This window comes from Pleurodeles waltl, chromosome 8 (genome assembly GCF_031143425.1).
Source record: "Pleurodeles waltl isolate 20211129_DDA chromosome 8, aPleWal1.hap1.20221129, whole genome shotgun sequence".
Taxonomy (NCBI): Eukaryota; Metazoa; Chordata; class Amphibia; order Caudata; family Salamandridae; genus Pleurodeles; species Pleurodeles waltl.
In genome coordinates, this window is record NC_090447.1 from 1,161,335,044 (window position 1) to 1,161,356,143 (window position 21,100).

Here is a 21,100-nt window from a genome sequence, read left to right on the forward strand (position 1 = left end):
GGCACATGCCCTCAAAGAAGCTCTGTGATCTGGTTGGCTAGGGCGTTCATATTTGAAGGCTCCCCACCTGAATAGGTGTTGCCTTCTTACCAGATCTCCTAATTCCCATGAGTACTGGACCTATGTAGCCAATACCTCATATTAATTTGAACTTCTGGTAGGAGCTGTGCTGCATCAGGTGAGAGATATGTTGTGCCAGAAATATGATACCTGTCTGGTGGTTCTCCTTGAGTTGAGGCTAGACCTAAGCCTAAGAACCTTAAGGTGAAGCTGCTGCTCCTTGCTCAAGCTGACTGAGACCTTCATGGAGGACCAACTCAAAGAAATAACGTGCCCAAATGATCGGTGGTAGGACTTTAATGTTTGCTGCATTGTTATGTCCTCATGCATAATGGTGTCAAATGTGATGACATGACAACTAACTGCTGGTTTGTTGTGTGTATCACAATATCAATTAAAAATGTCTTAAAAAGGAGCCTGCCCAGAAGCTACTGAGATTTGCAGTCCAGCTGACCTTGGCTGAACCTAAAGAAATAGTATCAACCCATCAAAGCACACAGACAATGTTCCAAAGCCACTGAAGTACTGCTTCTTCTGGTGGGATTGCACTCCTCCCTCAGTGTACCCCCGTACACCTACCTGACAGCTGAGTAGTGTGCACCTGGGCGGGGACCCATTGTTTGACTAGAATTGTGGCCTCCCTCATATTTTAAGCCTAAGAGGAACAACAGGGAATCGGCTGACTCAATACCCATAGAGTGCCTTTCATTGTAGGTACCCAGCCACTTTGAGCCTTGAACTGCTGGAACCTTCTTGCCTTGACTTATGATTCTGATGTCATTGTGGTTACAAGATTTGTGTCAAGTAATCTTAAAAAAGAGTGCACATGCTCCCAGTAAATTCCACCCTGACCTGTGGGTGTCCCGGCTTGGTGGGTGCAATAGAATACCAAAAGTTGTTACTAAGACCAGCATTTCTAAGATATAGGTGACTAAAGGTTGAGAAGGCTTTTGAGTGTCAGCCATTGATGTCATCTAATTTCTTAGCAACTCTTGGCATCCTGAAAGCTAACCTCTATCACGTGTAGTCACTGCTAGTCCCTTTATCTGTGCTTTGTTTCCTAATCGCTAGCCATCAGAAGGAGAAGATTTCAGCACAAGCACTCACAGTATCCACACAGACCAGGCTTTTATTAGCTTTCTACGGGTCCGTTCATTTGCTGGGTTCTATGTTGCTCACTTCCTGCCTAGCACCAAGAAACTCTAAGCATGAGTTTGTGCACTTTTTAAAAGGTCAGTAACATAACATTACTTCCCAGATTCCCCTTTATCTACTAGTAGCCCTTTTATTGTTTTGGCCCACGCTGAAAATATTTTTGGATGGTAGAATTTTGAGAGCACACTCACCTGTTTTAGTTAAGTGCCCTCAGGTAATGGAACATCCAGTTATTACAGCCACACACATTTTAGTACTCTGGATGCTCTGTCGCCTTTCATTCCCTGAAGTAACATTCACACCCCATAACCCCCATAACCTCCATAACTCTGGACTATAGAACCCTGTGAATCATTGGAGAACTGGGAGCGGAAATGAAAGACACTGCAGATCGTGATCCATGGAGTAGGTTAACATTGGCCATAGACCCGAATGTTAAATCAGTTACTGCACCTTCCAGAGAGTGTCCGATTGTAATGTTTGTGGTCATATCTCAGCTATGGAGGGAGCTAGGTTAGCCTGGTTTTCTCCATTGATCAATGTTTAAAGAGCTCTGGTCTTCCTGCTCTAAACTGAAACCCATTCATTTTGCAAACTATAGATCAAATTGGAAACTGATCTTTATTTTATCAATTTACTCTGTCATACGCTAACTGAATTCTAAACCTACAACCCCCTCCTGGACTAACAGTTGATTTCTCACCCAAATTACTGTTAAAGAGTCAGGAGTACAAAGAAAGTATGTTTTCACTCGGGTTGGAGTACATTAGAACTAAGCACCTCTGACACCAGGGCTTGGATAAACTTCACAACATACAACCACCTCAATGAGATAATAGAATCTCACTGATTAGTCTAGAAAGTCTATGTCACGTATAGATGTGGAGAAGTGCAGAGGTCTGTGGGTACCCATTTTAGACTCCTCTGTTGTGTTTTAAATCCTTATAAAGTATAATATGGTTAAGAGTAGTAAACTATAAGTCAGTTCTGATCCAGACTTTCTCAATGGATCGATGTAGACCTGTTCAGTGATTTGTCAGCTACCTAAAGTTTGGTAACTTCATGTAAAAATAAGCACAAGAAGTTAGAACAAACAAAACAAGTTGACCATTTTCCCACACACTTTAAATTCCCGGTGCCTACAACCTTACCACCCATGGATCAGGGAAGAAAAATCTGTTTGGTACTGAAAATGCTGATAATCTCATGTGATGAGCACTTATTAAAAGTATGTGTGTGTACGCCATTGAACCTACTGTGGTCATCATCTAACTTTATTTTTTTATTTTAGATGGCCTATGTTGACCTTCTTCCAGGTTTAGATTAAAATCTAAATGTATGTAATTGCAATTGTATTTATATAGAACTCAATATCCCTGGCGAGGCGTATATGTGAGAGATAAGGCATTAGAGAAATATCTCACTTGAGACAAAGATTGAGTCACTAAAACACACTGGGTATGAATTAATTCAGGACTTAGGTCTTGCTTCCTGCCACTACTGACCCACCTAGTGCTTTCACCTGCCTACCCAGAAGATGAAATACATTAGGGTGGTTATCAACCCCAAAACTGCCCTTTCCATCACTTGCAAATACACCCAGGAAGCATTCCCTGGCTGGCTTTTCTTCATTGGATTACATGGACCATTGCAATTCCATCCACACCACATTTCCAATGAAAACTACACGCAAGCTTAACAGGACTAGCCATATAGCAGAGACCATTTGAAGACTGTGATATTTAAATCACATCAAGTTTGGATTGAAGATCTTGCATTTTTTTGCTGTTGTAAGAAACATTGTCTTGGTCCTTAAAGCTGTGTATGATTGGACCATCTCTGCCTAAGACATGAAGATGATTTGCTGAGATCAGTGAGCCTGATTTAGATTTTGGTGGAAGGGTTACTCAGTCAACGGTGATGGATTTCCCATCCATGAAATGTAAATCCCATAGGAAATAATGGGACTTATACCTCAGCGGATGGGATATCCATCACCGTTATGACAGAGCAACCCATCCGCCGAAATCCAAATCAGGTCCAGTCTTTTCAAAGTGGCTTATAGTCAGAAGTAACGTAAAAGCCTCTTCCTCGCCCATCTTCCATAAGCCTTACATCTGCATCATGGTTCGATTTATTAAGACACCTGACTGACCATACACACTTGTCGCTATTTAGGTCTTGCCTGCACAGCGCTTGAGCTGTTCTTGTGAAATCTATTGTTAATACATATCTTTAAAGGGCTTATATTCCACCCCCTTGCATTTCATTGGTTACTTTGCTTGCCATTTGCTTTTCCTCCATTTCTATTGGCTGTAGCATTGTATTTCCTGTTCTTCCTTCTGTGTTTGCTCTTATCAGTGTTCCGAGGCCGAGTACTGTTTTCATCTGCTTTGTGCGACTTTTTTATTTAAGCTTTTGTCCACACAGTGCTTGTTCTTTGCTTTTTTACATATTCTCCTTCTGGCTGCACGCATTTCAAAAGTTTGTTTTCATTTTTTTTTTGTTTCTCCTCCTTCCTTCACCTAATTTCCCCATGCATTTTAAGTGTGCTTGTTGGCTGTGTTAAGGGTCACATGACCATTGGCAGAGGGTACCCTTCTACAGCAGCAGCTTCTCAACAGCCGGGAGACAGAGCTGTTTTTTTATTTGTTTTTGCAATTTTAGCACAAACTCAACACAAACGTATCGGAGCGCTTTGATTTCATTTATGCTCTGCAACTGCTGAAGGGCGATGTAATACCATTCTAAGATTGCCACCCAGTATGAATGTGTCATGGGGTCAAAGACTGCTGAGCCTATGATACAATATGATACTGATGACCGTTTACTGCAGTTTCATCAGTAAATCAAATACCGGGTCTCGTTGTTGTTCAATAGCATATATTTTTATGGTTCAACTTAGTAATAGTAGGTGCCACATATTTTTGTCACTTAAAGATGGCTGCAGCAGTGTTTACATTTAGGTGACTGAATAGTGCCCCAATGTCTCCCTAGACACTGAACCCTGAAAAGGAGTCTGCCATGTTAGGTGTAGTAAGAAAAATCAATTTGCCAAAAGCACAAGTCACATGCCATATTTAACTCTGCAGTCCAATGATCTGCTCTGGATCTCAGTGCTCAAGCAATGTGACATAGAGCATGCGTGTTTCTATAGTCTGACGTCTACACATGATGTCCCTTCCTCCTTTATCTTCCCACTCCCACATGTAGTAAATACAGGGCAAATCAGCAGTATCCCGAGTGGCTTTTGATCCAGGTTTAATGAGGTGATGCTGCGTTACCTCTCCAGGGAGCAATTCAGTGTGCTGACTGTGGTAAATTGAAGCTTAACATCTGTTCTCAGTGTCCCTGATTTCAATTTCCCAGCCATGAGTGGTGTTCTATATGTAACAGTGGCACGGAGACATTAGGTGTCAATAATCTGCTATGTTGTAACCTGAAAACCATCAGTGCAGCCAAAGCGATGGGCTCTGATAGTTGAAGCAGTGAGACATAATGGAGATTTTCTTAGCTTTAGTGAAAGAAAGTCTTGATTTTATTAAACACACGGAGGCGAGTATTATGCTAACTTCTCTTGCTTTAATTTGAATAGCAGCCAAGATAAACTACAAATCCCAGCAAACCCAGCTGGGAAACTACTGAAATATGTCATACAGTGGGTAACCAATCAGAGTCACAGATGAGTGTAAACATATTGGCTGAGAGCAACAAGTCCTCTTTTCTTGCAGAGCAGTTAAGCCACTCTGAGTAAAGGAACAATCAGGAGTAAAATAGCACATGCCAATAAAATTGAAAATAAAGCTTCAAAACGATGTACAATATGAACAGTCTTTTGATCAAGATCCGGGGTGAAAAGGTCTTGAAGTAGAGTCCTTTCCTGAATCAAGGAAGGTATGCCCATCGGAGTATCCTGGTAGGGTGAAGAAAGAACCTTAGGATGGCTGGTTGGTAGCAGTAGCTGTACCTGCTGAGAATAAAAGGGAGGGTTAAACAGAAGAACAATAGTGGTGGGATAATACTCGCCTCCGTGTGTTTAATAAAATCAAGACTTTCTTTCACTAAAGTTAAGAAAATCTCCATTTTATTACAAACACAGAGGCTCCTATTATGCTAGTTCAAAGCATAGAAATTACTGAATTAGCTACATGGGAAACAGGCTTGCAATAAAAGGTTCTAAAAGTTGAGACATTTGACCAATCAGCTGATTTGAGAATGTCCCCTAAACTCAATCCTGCCCAAAAGGCCTTGGAAGCCATAGCTCCTCTGGTGGAATGGGCCCCAAAAAGGGAGATATTGATACCGGCCAGGTCCATAATCCATTTTACCCAACGGGCTAGAGTAGTGGAAGTGACAGGATTATGAGGGGATCTGAATGAGACGAGGAGTTGAGTTTCAGAAGGCCTTCTCAAATCTCTAGTTCTTGAAATGTATTCTTTCAAACAAGTTCCTACACATATATTAGCATGATCAGGGAAATAAGGATAAAAAACAGACATTAAGTTAGTTTTTGTTCTTCTTCGAACCTGAAAGAAAACACCTTGAGGAGTATACTGTACAGAAGTCACATCTAGTGCTCTAACATCAGAAATACGTTTAAGGGAAACTAGACAGAGGAGAATGGTTAGTTTAGCAGAAAGAAATTTTAGGGATAAAAGGGAATTAGACGGTTGAGATAAGAGAAACTGTAAGATTACATTAACATCCCACATGGAATTGTACTTAGGTAAAGGGGATTTGGTAAAACGAATTCCTTTTAACAGTCGACAAATCAGAGGATGTTCGCCAATGGGTTTATTATTGGTTCTATCCTGTTCCGCGGAAATTGCGGACCTGTACATGTTGACTGGCCCTGGGCTGCCAGGGAGGCTAAAAAATTAACAACTAGGATTACATCTGCTGAAGTGGGATTGGCACCCCTGAGCAGACACCAATTATGCCAGACTGACCAGGCTGACTTGTAAGCTTTGGTTGTGCTGGGAGCCCAGGCTTGACGTATGAAGCTTGCAGCTTCCTGCGAAATTCCTGGGGTTCTCCAGGCAGACCCGAAACCATCCATGCGACTAACTAAAGAGAGTGGTTGAGTATCAAATCATGAGGTTGTCCTTGAGGATTCAACAAAAGGGAGGGAAAGAGTGGAAGAAGAACAGGGAGGTCTATGAGTAAGTTGAGAGCTGAGGGGAACCAAGGCTGACCCTGCCAGAGGGGGGTAATCAAAAGCACTATGGTGAATTGACGGCGGACCTGCGCCAAAACTCTGGGGATCATTATCAAGGGAGGAAAGGCATAGTTGGTTTGGTTGGACCAGTCCTGTTGAAAGGCGTTGGTGGCCAAAGCCTGGGGGTATGGCCGCCAACTGTAGAATTGAGGGATCTGACAGTTTAAACGAGAAGCAAAGAGATCGACAGAGAAGGGACCAAATTTGGAAGAGAGATTGTTGAAGATAGAAGGGTGAAGACGCCAATCGCTGGAGTCCTGAAGATATCTGGAGCACCAATCTGTGATTGTGTTCATATTTCCCGGAAGGTACTCTGCTCGAAGGGAAATCTGATTTTGAAGGCAAAATTCCCATAGACTTTTCGCTAGTTCGGCGAGGGGTTTTGACCGAATACCTCCGAGGTGATTTATATACCGTACTGCTGAAAGGTTGTCCATCCGGAGGAGAATAGAACAGCTTACCCTGTCTTTGGCAAAGGTTTGGATCGCAAAGGAACCTGCAAGAATCTCTAAACAGTTTATGTGCAGAGATGACTCCTCTCTTGACCATAAACCTCCAGTCGAGAACTGAGCGCATCTTGCGCCCCAACCAGTCCGACTTGCATCGGATTCTAAGACAAGATCTGGTGCTGTAGAGAATATTGCCCGGCCATTCCAAGCGTCTAGGTGATCGAGCCACCATTGGAGTTCGATCCGGGATTCGTGATCTAACAGGATTAGATCCTCGTAGGTAAAGCCTTCTCGGAGATGTTGAATTTTTAGTCGTTGAAGCGCTCGATAGTGAAGAGGACCTGGAAATATGGCTTGAATAGATGAGGCTAACAGACCGATTATACGGGCAAGACTTTTGATCATAAGCTGTGATTTGTTGAGAACCGAGTGTATTTCCTTTTTTATGTGGGAAATCTTTTGAGCCGGAAGATGAAGTGTAGCTTCGGTAGAGTCTATGAGAAACCCCAAGAATTCCATGTGATGGGACGGAATGAGGTTGGATTTGTCTTTGTTTATAAGAAACCCTAGATTCTGAAGGAGGGAAACAAACATGTCTAATTGTTGTATGAGTAAGGATTTGTCCTGGTGTAGAATTAGGAAATCGTCTAAGTATACTATAATTCTGACCCCTTGTGCTCTCAAGTGAGTTATCACTGGCTTCAACACCTTGGTGAAGCACCAAGGAGCTGAAGAAAGGCCAAAAGGAAGACACGTAAAGCGGTAAAATTGGTCCTTCCATTGGAATTGTAGATATTTCCTGAAGGAGTGATGAACGGGAATGGAGAGATAAGCATCTTGTAAGTCTAAACGAACCATCCAATCGTTTGTCAATAACGAATCTCGAAGATGGAGAATAGTTTCCATCTTGAAGTGGTGATAAACCACAAATTTGTTGAAAAATTTGAGGTTTATGACAGGACGATATTTCCTGTTCTTTTTTTGGACCAAGAATAGCGTACTGGTGAAGCCTGAAGGATGAGGGAAACATGGCTCTATCGCGTGCTTGAGAGTTAGAGAATGGATCTCTTGAGAAAGAAGAGTGTCTTGTTGTTTGGAAAAAATTTGGGGTTTTGGAACATGATGTTGAAAAGGAACTGAATAGAGTTCTATATGATAGCCTGAGACTGTCTGCAGGACCCATGGATCTGCGGTTAAAGACTGCCAGTTTGTCATGAATAGTGCCGTCCGGCCTCCCACCAACAATGAACCATAAAGAGAACCGCTTACCTGAGTTTTGGGAGCCTCTGGATCTGAAGCCACGTCTGAAGGAACGATACCTTTGTGGGTAAAACGGTGGCTTGTATTCCTGTTGATACGAAGTGGAGCCTCTGGTCTAGTTGACCGCTCCTCTCTGGGTGTATCGGCCGGCAAAGCGGCTCCTGCCTTTGCCGGCTCTGCCAAAAACACGAGAATGAAAAATCTTTTGCATGGAAGATTGCGCTTTGTCCATGGAAGTAAAAGTTTGTACATATTTACTGAGTTCTTTAATGAAAGAATCTCCAAACAGCAAACCATTGGCTTCCGGACCCGTCTCTTTAGCTGCGAGAGTATTGAGTTTAGGATCGATTTTGAGTAGCAGGCTTTTGCGTCTTTCTTGCGCCATTGAGGCGTTTGTGTTGCCAAGTAGGCAAATCGCCCGTTGGGCCCAATTGGAAAGGATGACCGGGTCAACTTTCTTGCCTTCCATTCTGGCTTCTTCTGCCAAATCCAAAATTCTGGTGAGAGGGCCAGAGAGGTCAAGCAACCTGTCCTGGCAGTTGGTCCAGGCTCTGTCCACACCTTTTTTGGGATCTTTCCCATATTTAGTCAAAAACATTATTATATTAAGGTCGATGACAGGGGTATCAGTGATGTTGTTGGGGAGGGAGGGTCTGGGGCACTCAGATTTAAGTCTATTACGTACTAATTTATCTAAAGGTTGACGTAGATTTTTTAAAACATATTCAGAGACATGGTCACAGGGAGTCCATTCAGTGGAATTAGGGTGACGGATAAGGGATGGATCAAACATCGGTTGACCCGCAAAATCCAATAAAGTACTTTTTGATTTGGTTTGAGATGACTCTCCCAATTTATTTAGAGAAGTTTTACGCCTCTTCTCCACAGGCCCTGACCAGATCATTATGTCTGGATCATCCTTATCCGTGTCTTTATCCGTGTCTGAATCACCCATATCGTCATCTGTATCTCCCAGATTAGTGATTTGTATGGGAAAGGAAATACTGGAGGTGGACGGTTGGTTGGATACATTTTTTGACGGAGAGTCGGAATTAACATCGACATTGTCTGTCTTTCTTTTCTTGGCCTTGGAAGGGGTAGCAGTAGAAAGTAATCGTTTGACAGAGGCTTCAAATGTCTTAGAAAAATCAGAAATTGAGGAGGAAACCGCTTTCTGGACAGAGTCTTGAATAAAGGAATCTAAATCCTCTTTAAACTGTTGAGCCTCTTCGTCTTCAGAATAATTTTCTATAGCAATAGGGATAATTTCTAATATTTTAGTAAATTCTTTAAGGATTAAAATTATGAGTGCCCCTCAAACAAGGGTTAATTAATTAATTAATTCAGCCGTCAGAAAAACCAAGAAAATATTTTGTAGGGTGTCTGTCAGAAAGAAGCCTGAAAAAAACGGCTTTAAACGCTAATTAAATTGAGCCCCGGAAGAAGAAAACAGCTGAGGTAACAGTTGTGTTGGAGAAAAAGCTCACCGATACCGAGTTAATGTTGTTTTGAGAGCGGTCGCGCTAATGAAGCGTGACCGCAATACCGCGAGTTGAAATCACACAGCTGATCTGACGCGCGTTGAAAGAAAACGCTGTCAGAAGCTGTGCCGGCTCGCGTTTGTCAACAAAACGCTGCTGTGCACAGCGCGCGCCCCCGCGTTCAATTTAGAACGTTGGGGACGCGATAAGGAAAAACTATAAAACGGCACTAAGAAGAGCCATAAAACGAACCCGAACAGAGAAAGGGTTTTAAAGAGGAAGCGCATAACAATGGAAATGCTTAAAGAAAACTATATAAGGAAGAAAAATACCAAATACACATACTAAGGAAATATAAACACATGAGTAGAAAGATAGTACTTATCTTGACTGCGAGCAGCAAGAAAAGAGGACTTGTTGCTCTCAGCCAATATGTTTATACTCATCTGTGACTCTGATTGGTTACCCACTGTATGACATATTTCAGTAGTTTCCCAGCTGGGTTTGCTGGGATTTTTAGTTTATCTTGGCTGCTATTCAAATTAAAGCAAGAGAAGTTAGCATAATAGATGCCTCCGTGTTTGTAATAAAATGTTGGCCAGAGCGATTAAATAGTTGAGACTGCCTATTATAATTGGGCTAGCCAGACAATTCATAGGGAGAGCAGAGGCGACTGAAAGGTTCCAGTGTGGCTGTACAAACCAAAGAACAAATCGAGCCATCTGAATATTCAAGATGTCAACGATAGAGCAGGCATTATATAAAATGTAATACAGACTCTCACGAAGTAGGTTATTTCTTGAAGATTTGTTTCCTTTTAGTACATTAGAATATATAATTAAATTGCCATTACTAGTAAAGTTAGTTAAATATGAACTCTTCCCCATTTCTAGTGCCCTGACAGTACTGCGTGAATGAACCAAGAGGTGTTTGTCATTTGCACTCTATATAAAGCTGTTGTCGGCAGAACAATATTATTGTCTATTAAATCATTCATGTTTTTATATAACAGACATCTTGAACATAATTTCTTCAAAGTGATCTCTTATTTGTTATACGCAGTTATAATGATGCGCAGTGGAGTAAAATGTTTTGCTCAGAATCACAGTTTTCTTAAGTGGGGAAGCAGGGATTTAAGCCCCGAGTTCCTGATTAAAACATTCTGCACTTAACCTACTGAATGACTACCATTTATCACCCAATAAGAATGCTTTGTTTTTAATTATTTGATGGCCTTATTATTCACATAGGCAAAACCTATTGCATGTACCAATGCTTGTTGCTCTATAGCCATCAAATATGGAGGCGCTAGAGAGCCCACAGCAAGGAGACTGAATCCTTGTGCTGCTTCGCCGGCTGGGTGCCAAAATCCGTTAATTATCTTACCATCCGGCAAACAACAAACCTGATATCACGGGCACGTGCTGGGGAGTGTGCTGGGGGTCGGCATACCCTGAAAGTGCTCCCCGAGAACACAAAACGTAAACGGCAGAGACCAGCTTAGGCCACACCTCGTTTACAGCTGCCAGGAAGTGAGGAGGCGGCCGCACGGCAGGCAAAATCCTGGCAAAAGTGCTGGCTTTCAGGCTTCAGCCGCTACATGCAAATCTCATCTTGCCTGACCCGTCGGGATCTATACCTACTTGCTCCACTGCACACAATCTGCGTCCTCTTTTAGCATTACTGCGTGCACTTGATGAAAGCCACGAAGGCAGTCGCGGTTTCATTAGATGCTGCCACGGCCTTTGACTCCATTGAGTGGACTTATATGTTCACAATTCTACATCACATGGGAATGCTACAGCCTTTTTTACGGTGAACACGCTTATTGTACACTAACCTAGTACCCTGAGTGCACATTAATCGTAACAAGTCTGAGATGCTGCATACACATAGGGGGGGCACAACGGATGTTGTCTGTCTCTGATATTATTTGTGCTCATTCTTGAACTCCTAGCATGCTGATTCATCAGACACGTGCAGCCTCTGTCTCGAGCTTCGTGCTGCAGCCTCTCAGTATATCCCTCTATGTGGATGACGTGGTTTTGTACATCCGCAACTCCACAATCCATTTGGCACAAGTAAGCTGGGAGTATATTTGTTTTGAACGTTTCCCTAGCCTAAGCTTTAATTGGCCAAAATTGGTCATAGTCCCTCAGACCCTGAGTACACTGCCACGCCCGCTGGGGTTTCTCCTGCAGTGGAGCACGGGACCCTGTTCAATATTTGAGAATCTTGTTCCATAGTATATCTGAGCTAGTTGTGCAATATAATTATGGGATAGCGGTTTTGAAATTCGAAGGACAAATTGTTAGATGGTCCAAACCGCCCCTGTCACTGGCAGATAGAGTGGCTATTATGAAAATGATAGTGCTCCCCAAATTTCTTTACCTCTTTAATTATATACCGATATTTTTGCCACAACACATCTTCAAAACCGATAGATCCCACATGGTAACAATGGCCTGGGCAGGGAAGCAGCCTAGGATTAGCTGGGACACGCTGACACTCCCGTACGCACCAGGGGGGTTTAGTGCACTAGATTACATTTATATTATCTGTGCTCAGGCACAATTTGCACATTATTGGTATCTTCCTCATGCCTATACGCCACATTTGGCGGGGGAAACCGATGACACACACTTGTTCCTCTAAACGCCATTTTACCACATAGACGTACAAACGTCTCTAGCTCGAAGATTAACACTATTCCCTGCACCATGAGGGCCTGGAGGTCACTGGGGCCACGAGCCAAAAAAGACCCGATGTATGCCCCTGTGCTTCCCCTGCTGTCTCACCTAGCCATATCAGTCACACATGAAGCTGGAATGCTTGCCATGCTTGATGGACCAGTGCTGAGGACTATGGGAGAGGTCTAGCTGCAGGAAACTTTATTGCCTTAACTCATATTTCATACACGCCGTGTCAGACCCTGCTATTGACCTTCATATACTATCGCATTTGGGCTACCACGAAGGAGCTATATCCCACATTTCCCGTAGAACCTCCTGTACTTGGAGCACTCCAGTCTTTACTCACTAGCACCACACATAGTGGCCTCATTATAAGATTGTACAATGCGGCTCAGGAAGAAAGGCCGCCAACCCCGAACTCTGCATTTGACAAATGGAACGCCACCCTTGACACGCCACTGGATTTAGAGGATTGAGGGTTCTGTTGCACCCTTGCAGGCATGCTCACACCTAATTGCAACCAGCAAATTATTTATTTATTTTAAGTACTTACAGCAAATGTATTACATTCCTGTTAGGCTGTTCAGTTACGGTTTTTAAAGGAGATGTGACCTGTTCGCGATGTGATGCACTGGAAGCGGACCTTGTACACCTCTATTGGCAAGGCGCTCTTATCCAGCGCATCTGGGCATGGGTGGAGAAAGCCGTATCGGACATGGCAATGGAGGAAGTGGACTGCATCCCCCAGATGTGCCTACTTGGCCTATTGAAAAATCTACAGCCACCTTCACTTCAGTTTGTGGCAGTGGCTTTTTAAAAGTGCAGAGGAAAAAGATCTGTACCCAAGCTAAACAGTGGTTTACAGAAATGGTGTACTGCAAAGAACAGCTGGACCTATCTGCTGAGGAATTGCCAAAAGGCATTTGGAGCTGACTCACAGCCAACCTACTTACTGTCAGTTCCGGATATTGCGTAGTGTGTTGTCAAGTAAGGACAGTGCCTGTCCTGTCCGGAGGCTCAGAGGCTGGAAGTCTTGCACTGGGAATACGGTCATAATCCGGAAGTGAAATATGACTTGATACACGTGGCAAGTGACGGCACTGTGTTCGTGCGTTGTTGCATATGATGAAAAAACAATTAAAAAATCCATAAAATATTTTGAAAGTGACTATACAGTGGCATAACTGCTCTATAAACACCCAATGCATGCATGATAAAAACATAGGTCTTTTAATTTCACTAGCCAAAATGCCTTCATGTGCTTTTCTGTACTAAGCATGTCACAAGTTAATTCTCCGTGTTTTTGACAACGTGTATTAAGAACAGAAAGTGAACTATAGCAGTGTTACATAGTCTGTTGTCCTTAAAATATCAAATAAATACAATTGTCCACTCAAAAAACCTTGCAACTCATAATTCTCCATTGCTAGTTTGTGAGCGAGCTGCATTTTGTTTACGGTCCTGGAAAGGTTAAATACAGGGAATTTCATCATAAAGTTAATGGTTACATGCTAAAATAAATTTTACTCATTCTAAGCCAAAATGTACTTGAAATCTTTCTCATATTTGAAGATCCTGACTCACTCCTAACAAAGTCTGTCCATTCTTCTCCGAAGCTCGACAGGAAGTGAGGTTCATGTCCCAAGAGCCCTCCTAGTCCTCATTCTTGGCTCCGTCTAAGTGGACATAAAGACTGTAGATGATAGAGCTGGTGGGGGATTGGCCAAATGATTCACCTAGACTTATTACAAGACACATCTGAAAATAGATGACACCCAGATACACCGTATATTGAGGTAGGGCTTATGGTCATTAGGAAAATGTCATATTCCATACACAAATGAAAAGATGGAGGCACCACAGATTGTGCCCTAAGGCGTGCTTAGCACACTCTAGCATTCCGCCGTACACCTCAATAACAGAGCAGAGCTCTTGGGGCAGAAGTCTCCTGCTTGATTCGTAAAAGTCTTCACCCCAGCCCCTCCTCCCCCAAATTAACAATATGAAAGAATATCCATCACCTGCACCATCTATGAGGGATCTGTCATTTATGCTCTTGCCACACCGCATTAGTCCTTCATGATCATATCCCAGTGCGATTAGTGAAAGAAAATTATGCAGGGCTCCCATCCAAGACCAAAAACGAAAACTGCTGAGTGCACACAAATTGCTGCCTCTCTTATCCGATGCCTGAATAAATCAAACCACACCATCCTATCTTGTTTGCTCTGTATCGAATAACCGATAAACTTCAAATCATTCTCCTAGGTACATCAAGCCTTCCATCCTCGTGTGCCAAGGTAGCATGCCTACTGTCCAAATGCAACCATTCGTCTTCCCAGATGCCTCCATCTATAGACCTAAATTATGTGTCTCCAAGGGAAGCATTTGTTACCCTAACTTTGCCCCTTTGTTTTCCTAGACTCAGAGCCCACGAAGGAAGAATTAGGAATAGAAAGTAAGCAGGTCTCCAAGGTTCTTGTTTACTCTCCACAATCGTCATTCATTGTCATTTCCATAGCCCCTCGGCAGAAAAGTAGGAGGCTGTTAAGGATTTAGAGTTAGGTCAAGGGTCAAACCTGTGATGTCATTGGTTAAAAAAAGAGAATGTCACTTCTTCCACCCCTGTCATTTTTGTGAATCGACGTCCATTTTTCCATTCGACCTAATACTGTGTTACACATATTTAGGAGAGGAGAAACTACACAAGGCCCTCTGGAACTTCTTGTTCCCACATCTGAAAATGAAGATGTTATACGTTTCAGCAGGGACTTAAATCACATACAGCTAGTTACCACACCATGCACTAGGCATTTCCTATTTCAGGGTCACTGAAAAGGAGGCCTTGTACCTGCCTCGCCTTTGCATGCAGCTATAATGAATCTTCAAGTGGCTCAAATTGCCAACACTCAGTTGGTCCCCATGACTACGCTCCCTCCCACTCCAAATATGCTTGGAAGTCGCCTCACAGCACTAAATGAATAATTTGTTTTTTAAATTATCGCCAATGAAATAATCTCACACTACAAATACTAGGATGCATAGAAGGCAACTTTATTAGGACAGGGTGTATTTGACCCAATTAACTTGAATACAACTGTAACATAGTATCAAACTCACTAGTACATTAAATGCATGACAAACTTCTCTCACATATACAAGTCCTTAAGCTGTACCAACCGTTCCCCAACCAAGTCCCGATGCCCCTAACCTCATTCTTTCACCTTTCGTTCACCATCCCGCTTCCTTTTCCCAGTCTCTCTCTCTCTCTCTCTCACCCTACCTAGCATCCCCAAATGAAGCCTCCGTGTCCTGCTCCAAAGCCCAAACTTCATCTTCCCCTCTGCTGTGCTCTCTCACCCCCGCTGACGGGTGGAAAATCATGCGCCTTGCTCTACATGCCCCCAAAAACGACCACCCCGCCCGACTACAAACTGTGTCCTAACAGTGACGTGGCTGTACCCTCCCTTACCTACACCTGAAACATACAGGGTGGGTGAGTGGCTCACATGTTTCCTGCCCCTGCCTGCCACCTGGTGAAGGAGTCAGCAAGAGGCTAAACTCCTGGCACCCGTGGCCCTAAATACCCTATCCTTAGCCCCACCCATACACCTTATCTATCCCTATCCTGCCCGTCTTGGCCTGCTCCATTCACAAAGCCACCCGGGGGTAGACTGGATACGCATGTCGCTCCCCCGCGTCCCATCATTGTAAAGTAGCTGTGAGGTCCCACGACTCACACATCTTGCTGGCCCCCAAATTTACCTCCAAATACTCATGCACTTTGTCTAATCTCAGTTAACATGTCATTATTTGTATTCCAGCAAATCAGTAACATGTATTTCTGTACGATATCTTCTTTTTATACAGGCAACAGAATTTTATAACATAGACTCCCGTATGACAAACCTTCTGAAATATCTTGATTTCTACGTCATGCCTGTAATGAACGTCGATGGATATGAGTACACCTGGACAACGGTGAGATCATGGCTTCTGCTGCAGACCATTCAGTTCTCATACAAACTACAGCTGTGGGAAAGCAGGGGACAAGCTTTACTTTCTGTCGCTCTCTCTGTAGAGGTAGCTGCTCTTAAACATTGGAATTATCTTTTTTTCCTGCATGGTCCCTAATTTGCATCTGAACCAAAGTTGTCCGAAGATACATCTGATACCAGTTGTGTACAGTATTCTGGTGTGTTTGACTGTTAAGTTAGTCAAAACAGAGCCATTAAGGTTGTGTGGGTCCTGAAAAGAATTGACAAATGATTGGAAGCCTCTAAATATACATTTGGGACCGTTTTTGGCATTTTAAGTTTATTAGTATTATTTATTGCTCGCAATTTTGCCGCATCTGCTCTCTCCCACATTCCCTGGGCCTGAACATGGGCAACAATAATGAAGCAACATAGACACAGACAATTATTGGTTTGGAGACATGCTCCCTTGTCTTGTCCTGAAGAGGCCATAACTGCATAGGCCGAAACGCATCAACAACATATTATGAGAAGTCCACACTGATGGTTGGGAAAGACAAATCAATTTATAGATTGCCGTCTAAACCTTATTGCTTTGCACATAAATTTAGTTGATGGTTTGAAACAAAGTGGACTATCTCGACTGACCCCCTCTTAGAAATGTACATTCGGCCGTCCCACATTACTATGTATCTTACACAAGGATGGTGTGACTTAAGTCTTAAAGAATTTATAATCTTAATTTTTTAAATAATTATCTACTTAATAAATTGTTTTTGTATATATAAGTAATATGTAGATTTTTTCGAGATCACAAAATGAGGCATCTGGATATAAAATCTCCATTAATACATTATATAAATTATCTTGCCCAATAATAATTCATGTGTTATTGTGGACTAAAAAAGGCATGATTAATCTCAGTAGAATGATTTTCCCTCTTTTTCTCATTAATTAGTCCAAACTCTAGAGAGTTACTTGGGTCCCCTACAATTTTTCTTATCTTACTTTGACAGCCAGCACTCAGTCAGGGTGTCAGAGTAAGCTTTGCATAGACTGAGCCAATGGCCAAAGAAAGCTGACGGACAGCACAACTTAAAGTAGAGCAGGTGGACTGAGAATTTATCAGACAGCGTACACCGTCACATTTTTAGTTCATGAGTTTCTTCACAGATTTATAAAGGGTGCTGTATAGTCCTACCACAAAATATGTTGGTTTCCTGGGCTAATAAATAGGTCTGTAAATATGATCTGGGTCTTGACTTTAGTTTAGTGCACCTGGCAAACATGGATTTTTTTCTTGAGATGATCCATTGATGGTATGTTGATTTTCTACATACACAATGATCCATGATCCCATCTTTCCCAAGCCCTAACCTGCAAGGTGCCTGTCAATCCTAGGTAAGTGTTTGTTGAAATTTCATGATCCTGTGGCCCAGCATGCCATAGAGAAATGGCACAGCATCAGGGAGCTTGAGGGAGGCAATAGATGATTCAGCCATTCCAAGTCATCTGTCATCTATAGAGTTGTGTGCAGCTTTAGAGAGACCGGAGGAGAGATGCAAGCTGGGCGTGCTTCAGAACACAATGTCAGTGAAGGAAGACCACCAAAGGAACGGTGGATTTTGTTTCCAACTAATGCATCACTTGATCCTGGCACTGCCACTTACAAGAGACAGGAACGTCTATTAAAAGCAATGTGTTAAAGTGCATGCACACCTTTAACAGAGAACCATAAAATAGGCTCAGCTGCACACGTTCAGAGTGGCTCATTCCGAAATATTATAGGACAGAGATAAAATACAAAAATAGGTGCAAATTTCTGGCCGTCTGAACTAGCAAGTTCTCCCCACCGCATTCCTCTTACCATACTCTACAGTCCACAGAATAGAGGCAAGGTACTTTGGGCAGAATTTGCTGAATCTCAGGTCATACGCTCAGTCTCATTAAACAATAAAATAATAAGAAATGGGAAGAGAGAAGGGAAAACCAGAGGTCATGAAATATCAAGAGAGAGAGATTTATACTTGAGCAATGATCACCGAGGACAGTGAACAGTAACATAGATCAAGTGAACTGGGAGTCTTGGGGACAAATTCGAAACCAATAAGGTGTTATCACTTTCCTTTTTAGGATCAGACACCTTTCTCTTGATCGCTATGACACCAACTCCTCCCTCAATAGTGAACTACAGGAAACAATTCCAGACCCTTTGGTCAGGAAATCCTCTGCAAAAAATCATCTCCTCAAATACCCAACTTTGACCTCTAATTTCTTTCTAGCTGTGTAATATGTCTTCCCCACAGACTACAGTTCTCTATTTTTCCAGCATCTGTTGAACTCCTTCGTTGAATACTTATTTCTGATTTTACATACTCTATGTAAGAACCCCATAGTTGTTATTTCTGTGTGCAAATACCTCTGATGTGCTTGGGACTATGAAGCTCAACTGAAAACATTAGTTGAAGATTGTTAATTTATGTTGAAACTGCATTTTAGAGCTTGAGGTCCAACATTACATGTACCCGCCCTCCCTCTTATTAATATACGTGTTAACTGTCAGCTAAAGGTAGGTGGAACAAGCAGATCTGGGCAGTGCTGATGAAACACCCAGCACGCATGGGAAGTCGTGGTAATTGCTCCTGGCCTGCCAGCACCTTACAACTTGGAAGCAAACGTTTATCATATGACATAAAAGTAGCGAATGACAATAGTCAAGGTTTTATTTTTCTTGTCATACTAAGTAGAGTTTTCTTCATCTAAATAGAATCGAATGTGGCGCAAGAACCGGTCCAAGTACAGCAACAGCGCGTGCATAGGAACCGATCTGAACAGGAACTTTGATGCAGGATGGTGTGGTACGTTAACCTATGTTGTCCAACCAGTATGAATGTGCTGCTATTACTGGCATTTGCATTGTACTATGACGCTGGTGCCTTGGCTTTCGGATATGCTTACCTGCTAATTCTAATACTCTTGTTACACTAAGTAATCGCAAACATGCGGTGTTATGGTTTTAATGTCTATCTAAAGACAGCTTTTGCTCCTGTTGCCATCACAAAGCATGCATAACCAAGTAGGCTGAATGCAAAAATAATTGTAAATGGCTACGCAACAGGGTGTTCTGGGCTTCTAATCCGTATGAATTAATATAAATTTGGATGCAAACAGCAGGGTAATTCATGTACAACAAAAATCTTATAGGCACTATCCCACCTCAGCCCTAGATTCTGATACATTGAAGAATTTGTCTAATTTGTTGTAATTTTGTGTTACTTTCCTGAAGGCCAAACAATATTTGTAATTGATAAAACTATGGTTATACCTGCCTTTGCTTCACATGTATGGCTTCCTTCCATCTTGGAAGCCAGCGCTTTGTTAGTAGCACTATGTAAATGAAATAGCAGTATTGCAGTGCATTGCACTGCCCCCTAGGATGACTAAACTGCCACAGTGCACTGCATCATCAGAGCACTAATCCATTGCCATGCATACCTACCATACTGCATTGCAGTTACGGGCACAATCCAGCCAGGCTACACTGCATCCTAGGGCCAATAGCCTACAACATTGCCTTGCATCCTAGGGGCCTTAACACACCACATTGCAATGCATTCTGCAGACGTACCCCACCACACTCCATAGTAGGAGCACAAATTCACCTAATTGTACGATAAGGACACTAATGCAAGGTACACTAACTGGCCATTCAGTACTGCATCCTAACAACACAAACCGGCGAAACGGGAGCATTCTAGGATCAATAACCCACCTCATCACATTGCAGACCGGGGCACTAGCCCTTCTCACTAAATTGCGCTGCATGCACATCAACCAATAAGGCTATACTGGAATCTAGGAGCTATAATCCAGGATACAGCACTGAACCCTGGGTACACTAACCTAGAACACTATCCTATACCCTAGATAGTCTAGCCCACCACACTGAAGATACCTTTTGAGCAACTGCAATCTAAGGACACAGCCTACCACACAGTACTGCATCACGGGGTCCCGACATTCTAGCACGAGTCAGACCACTACTTATTTTGCTAATATTCAACACATCACCTTGAATTATTATACTGCACAACACTTCACTGTACTCTGGGGGCAAGTATTTACCAAACTGTGCTAAACTGGCGGGAGCTGCACTGCACTTCAGCAAGAATAATAATTCAATAGAGTGCAGTGCATCCAATTGATGCTAAGCTATCCAGATCAGGGACACTAAGGGGGTCATTCTGACCTCGGCGGTAAAAGGCTCCTACCGCCGGTCAGAAGACCGCCATTCTACCGCCGCGGCCGCGGAAAGCCGCCACGGTCATTCTGACCAACAACTGCCAAGCCGCCAAAAACCCGACATCCACGGAAGGCCGCCTCATCAGCGGGCAGCGATAAACTGGAGATGACCAAACCTCCACCGCCACGCCAACACAAACACGCCCATGCCATTACGACCCACCAATCCACCCGGCGGTCTTTCAGCCGCGGTATTCCATTGGCGGTACACACCGCCGCGGTCAAAATACACACCCAGGCTCCAAAACCCAGCCACATTGGCCAATTTGAAATACACACACCTGATACACATACAAACACCACTCCCACACATCCAAACAACTATAAAACACACACCCACATCACCCACAAACCCCCACTAGTTGGAAATCGGAGAGAAGGCGAGAGAGAGAGAGAGAGAGAGAGAGAGAGAGAGAACATCAATCGAAAACCCCAACACACACAGGAACCCAACATCATCAACCACACCACATCTACGCACACATCACCACACACCACCACTCAC

General features: G+C 43.0%; 1 protein-coding gene across 1 annotated transcript in view; it reads left to right on the forward strand.

Annotated features, from left to right (window-relative positions):
* CPB2 (carboxypeptidase B2) overlaps window positions 1-21,100 on the forward strand; it is a 156,107-nt gene that overhangs the window by 77,817 nt on the left and 57,190 nt on the right. Inside the window, exons 7-8 of the mRNA XM_069205399.1 lie at window positions 16,187-16,297; window positions 19,061-19,151. Of these exons, the coding sequence (XP_069061500.1) occupies window positions 16,187-16,297; window positions 19,061-19,151 (202 nt within the window). The remainder of the gene's footprint in view (window positions 1-16,186; window positions 16,298-19,060; window positions 19,152-21,100) is intronic.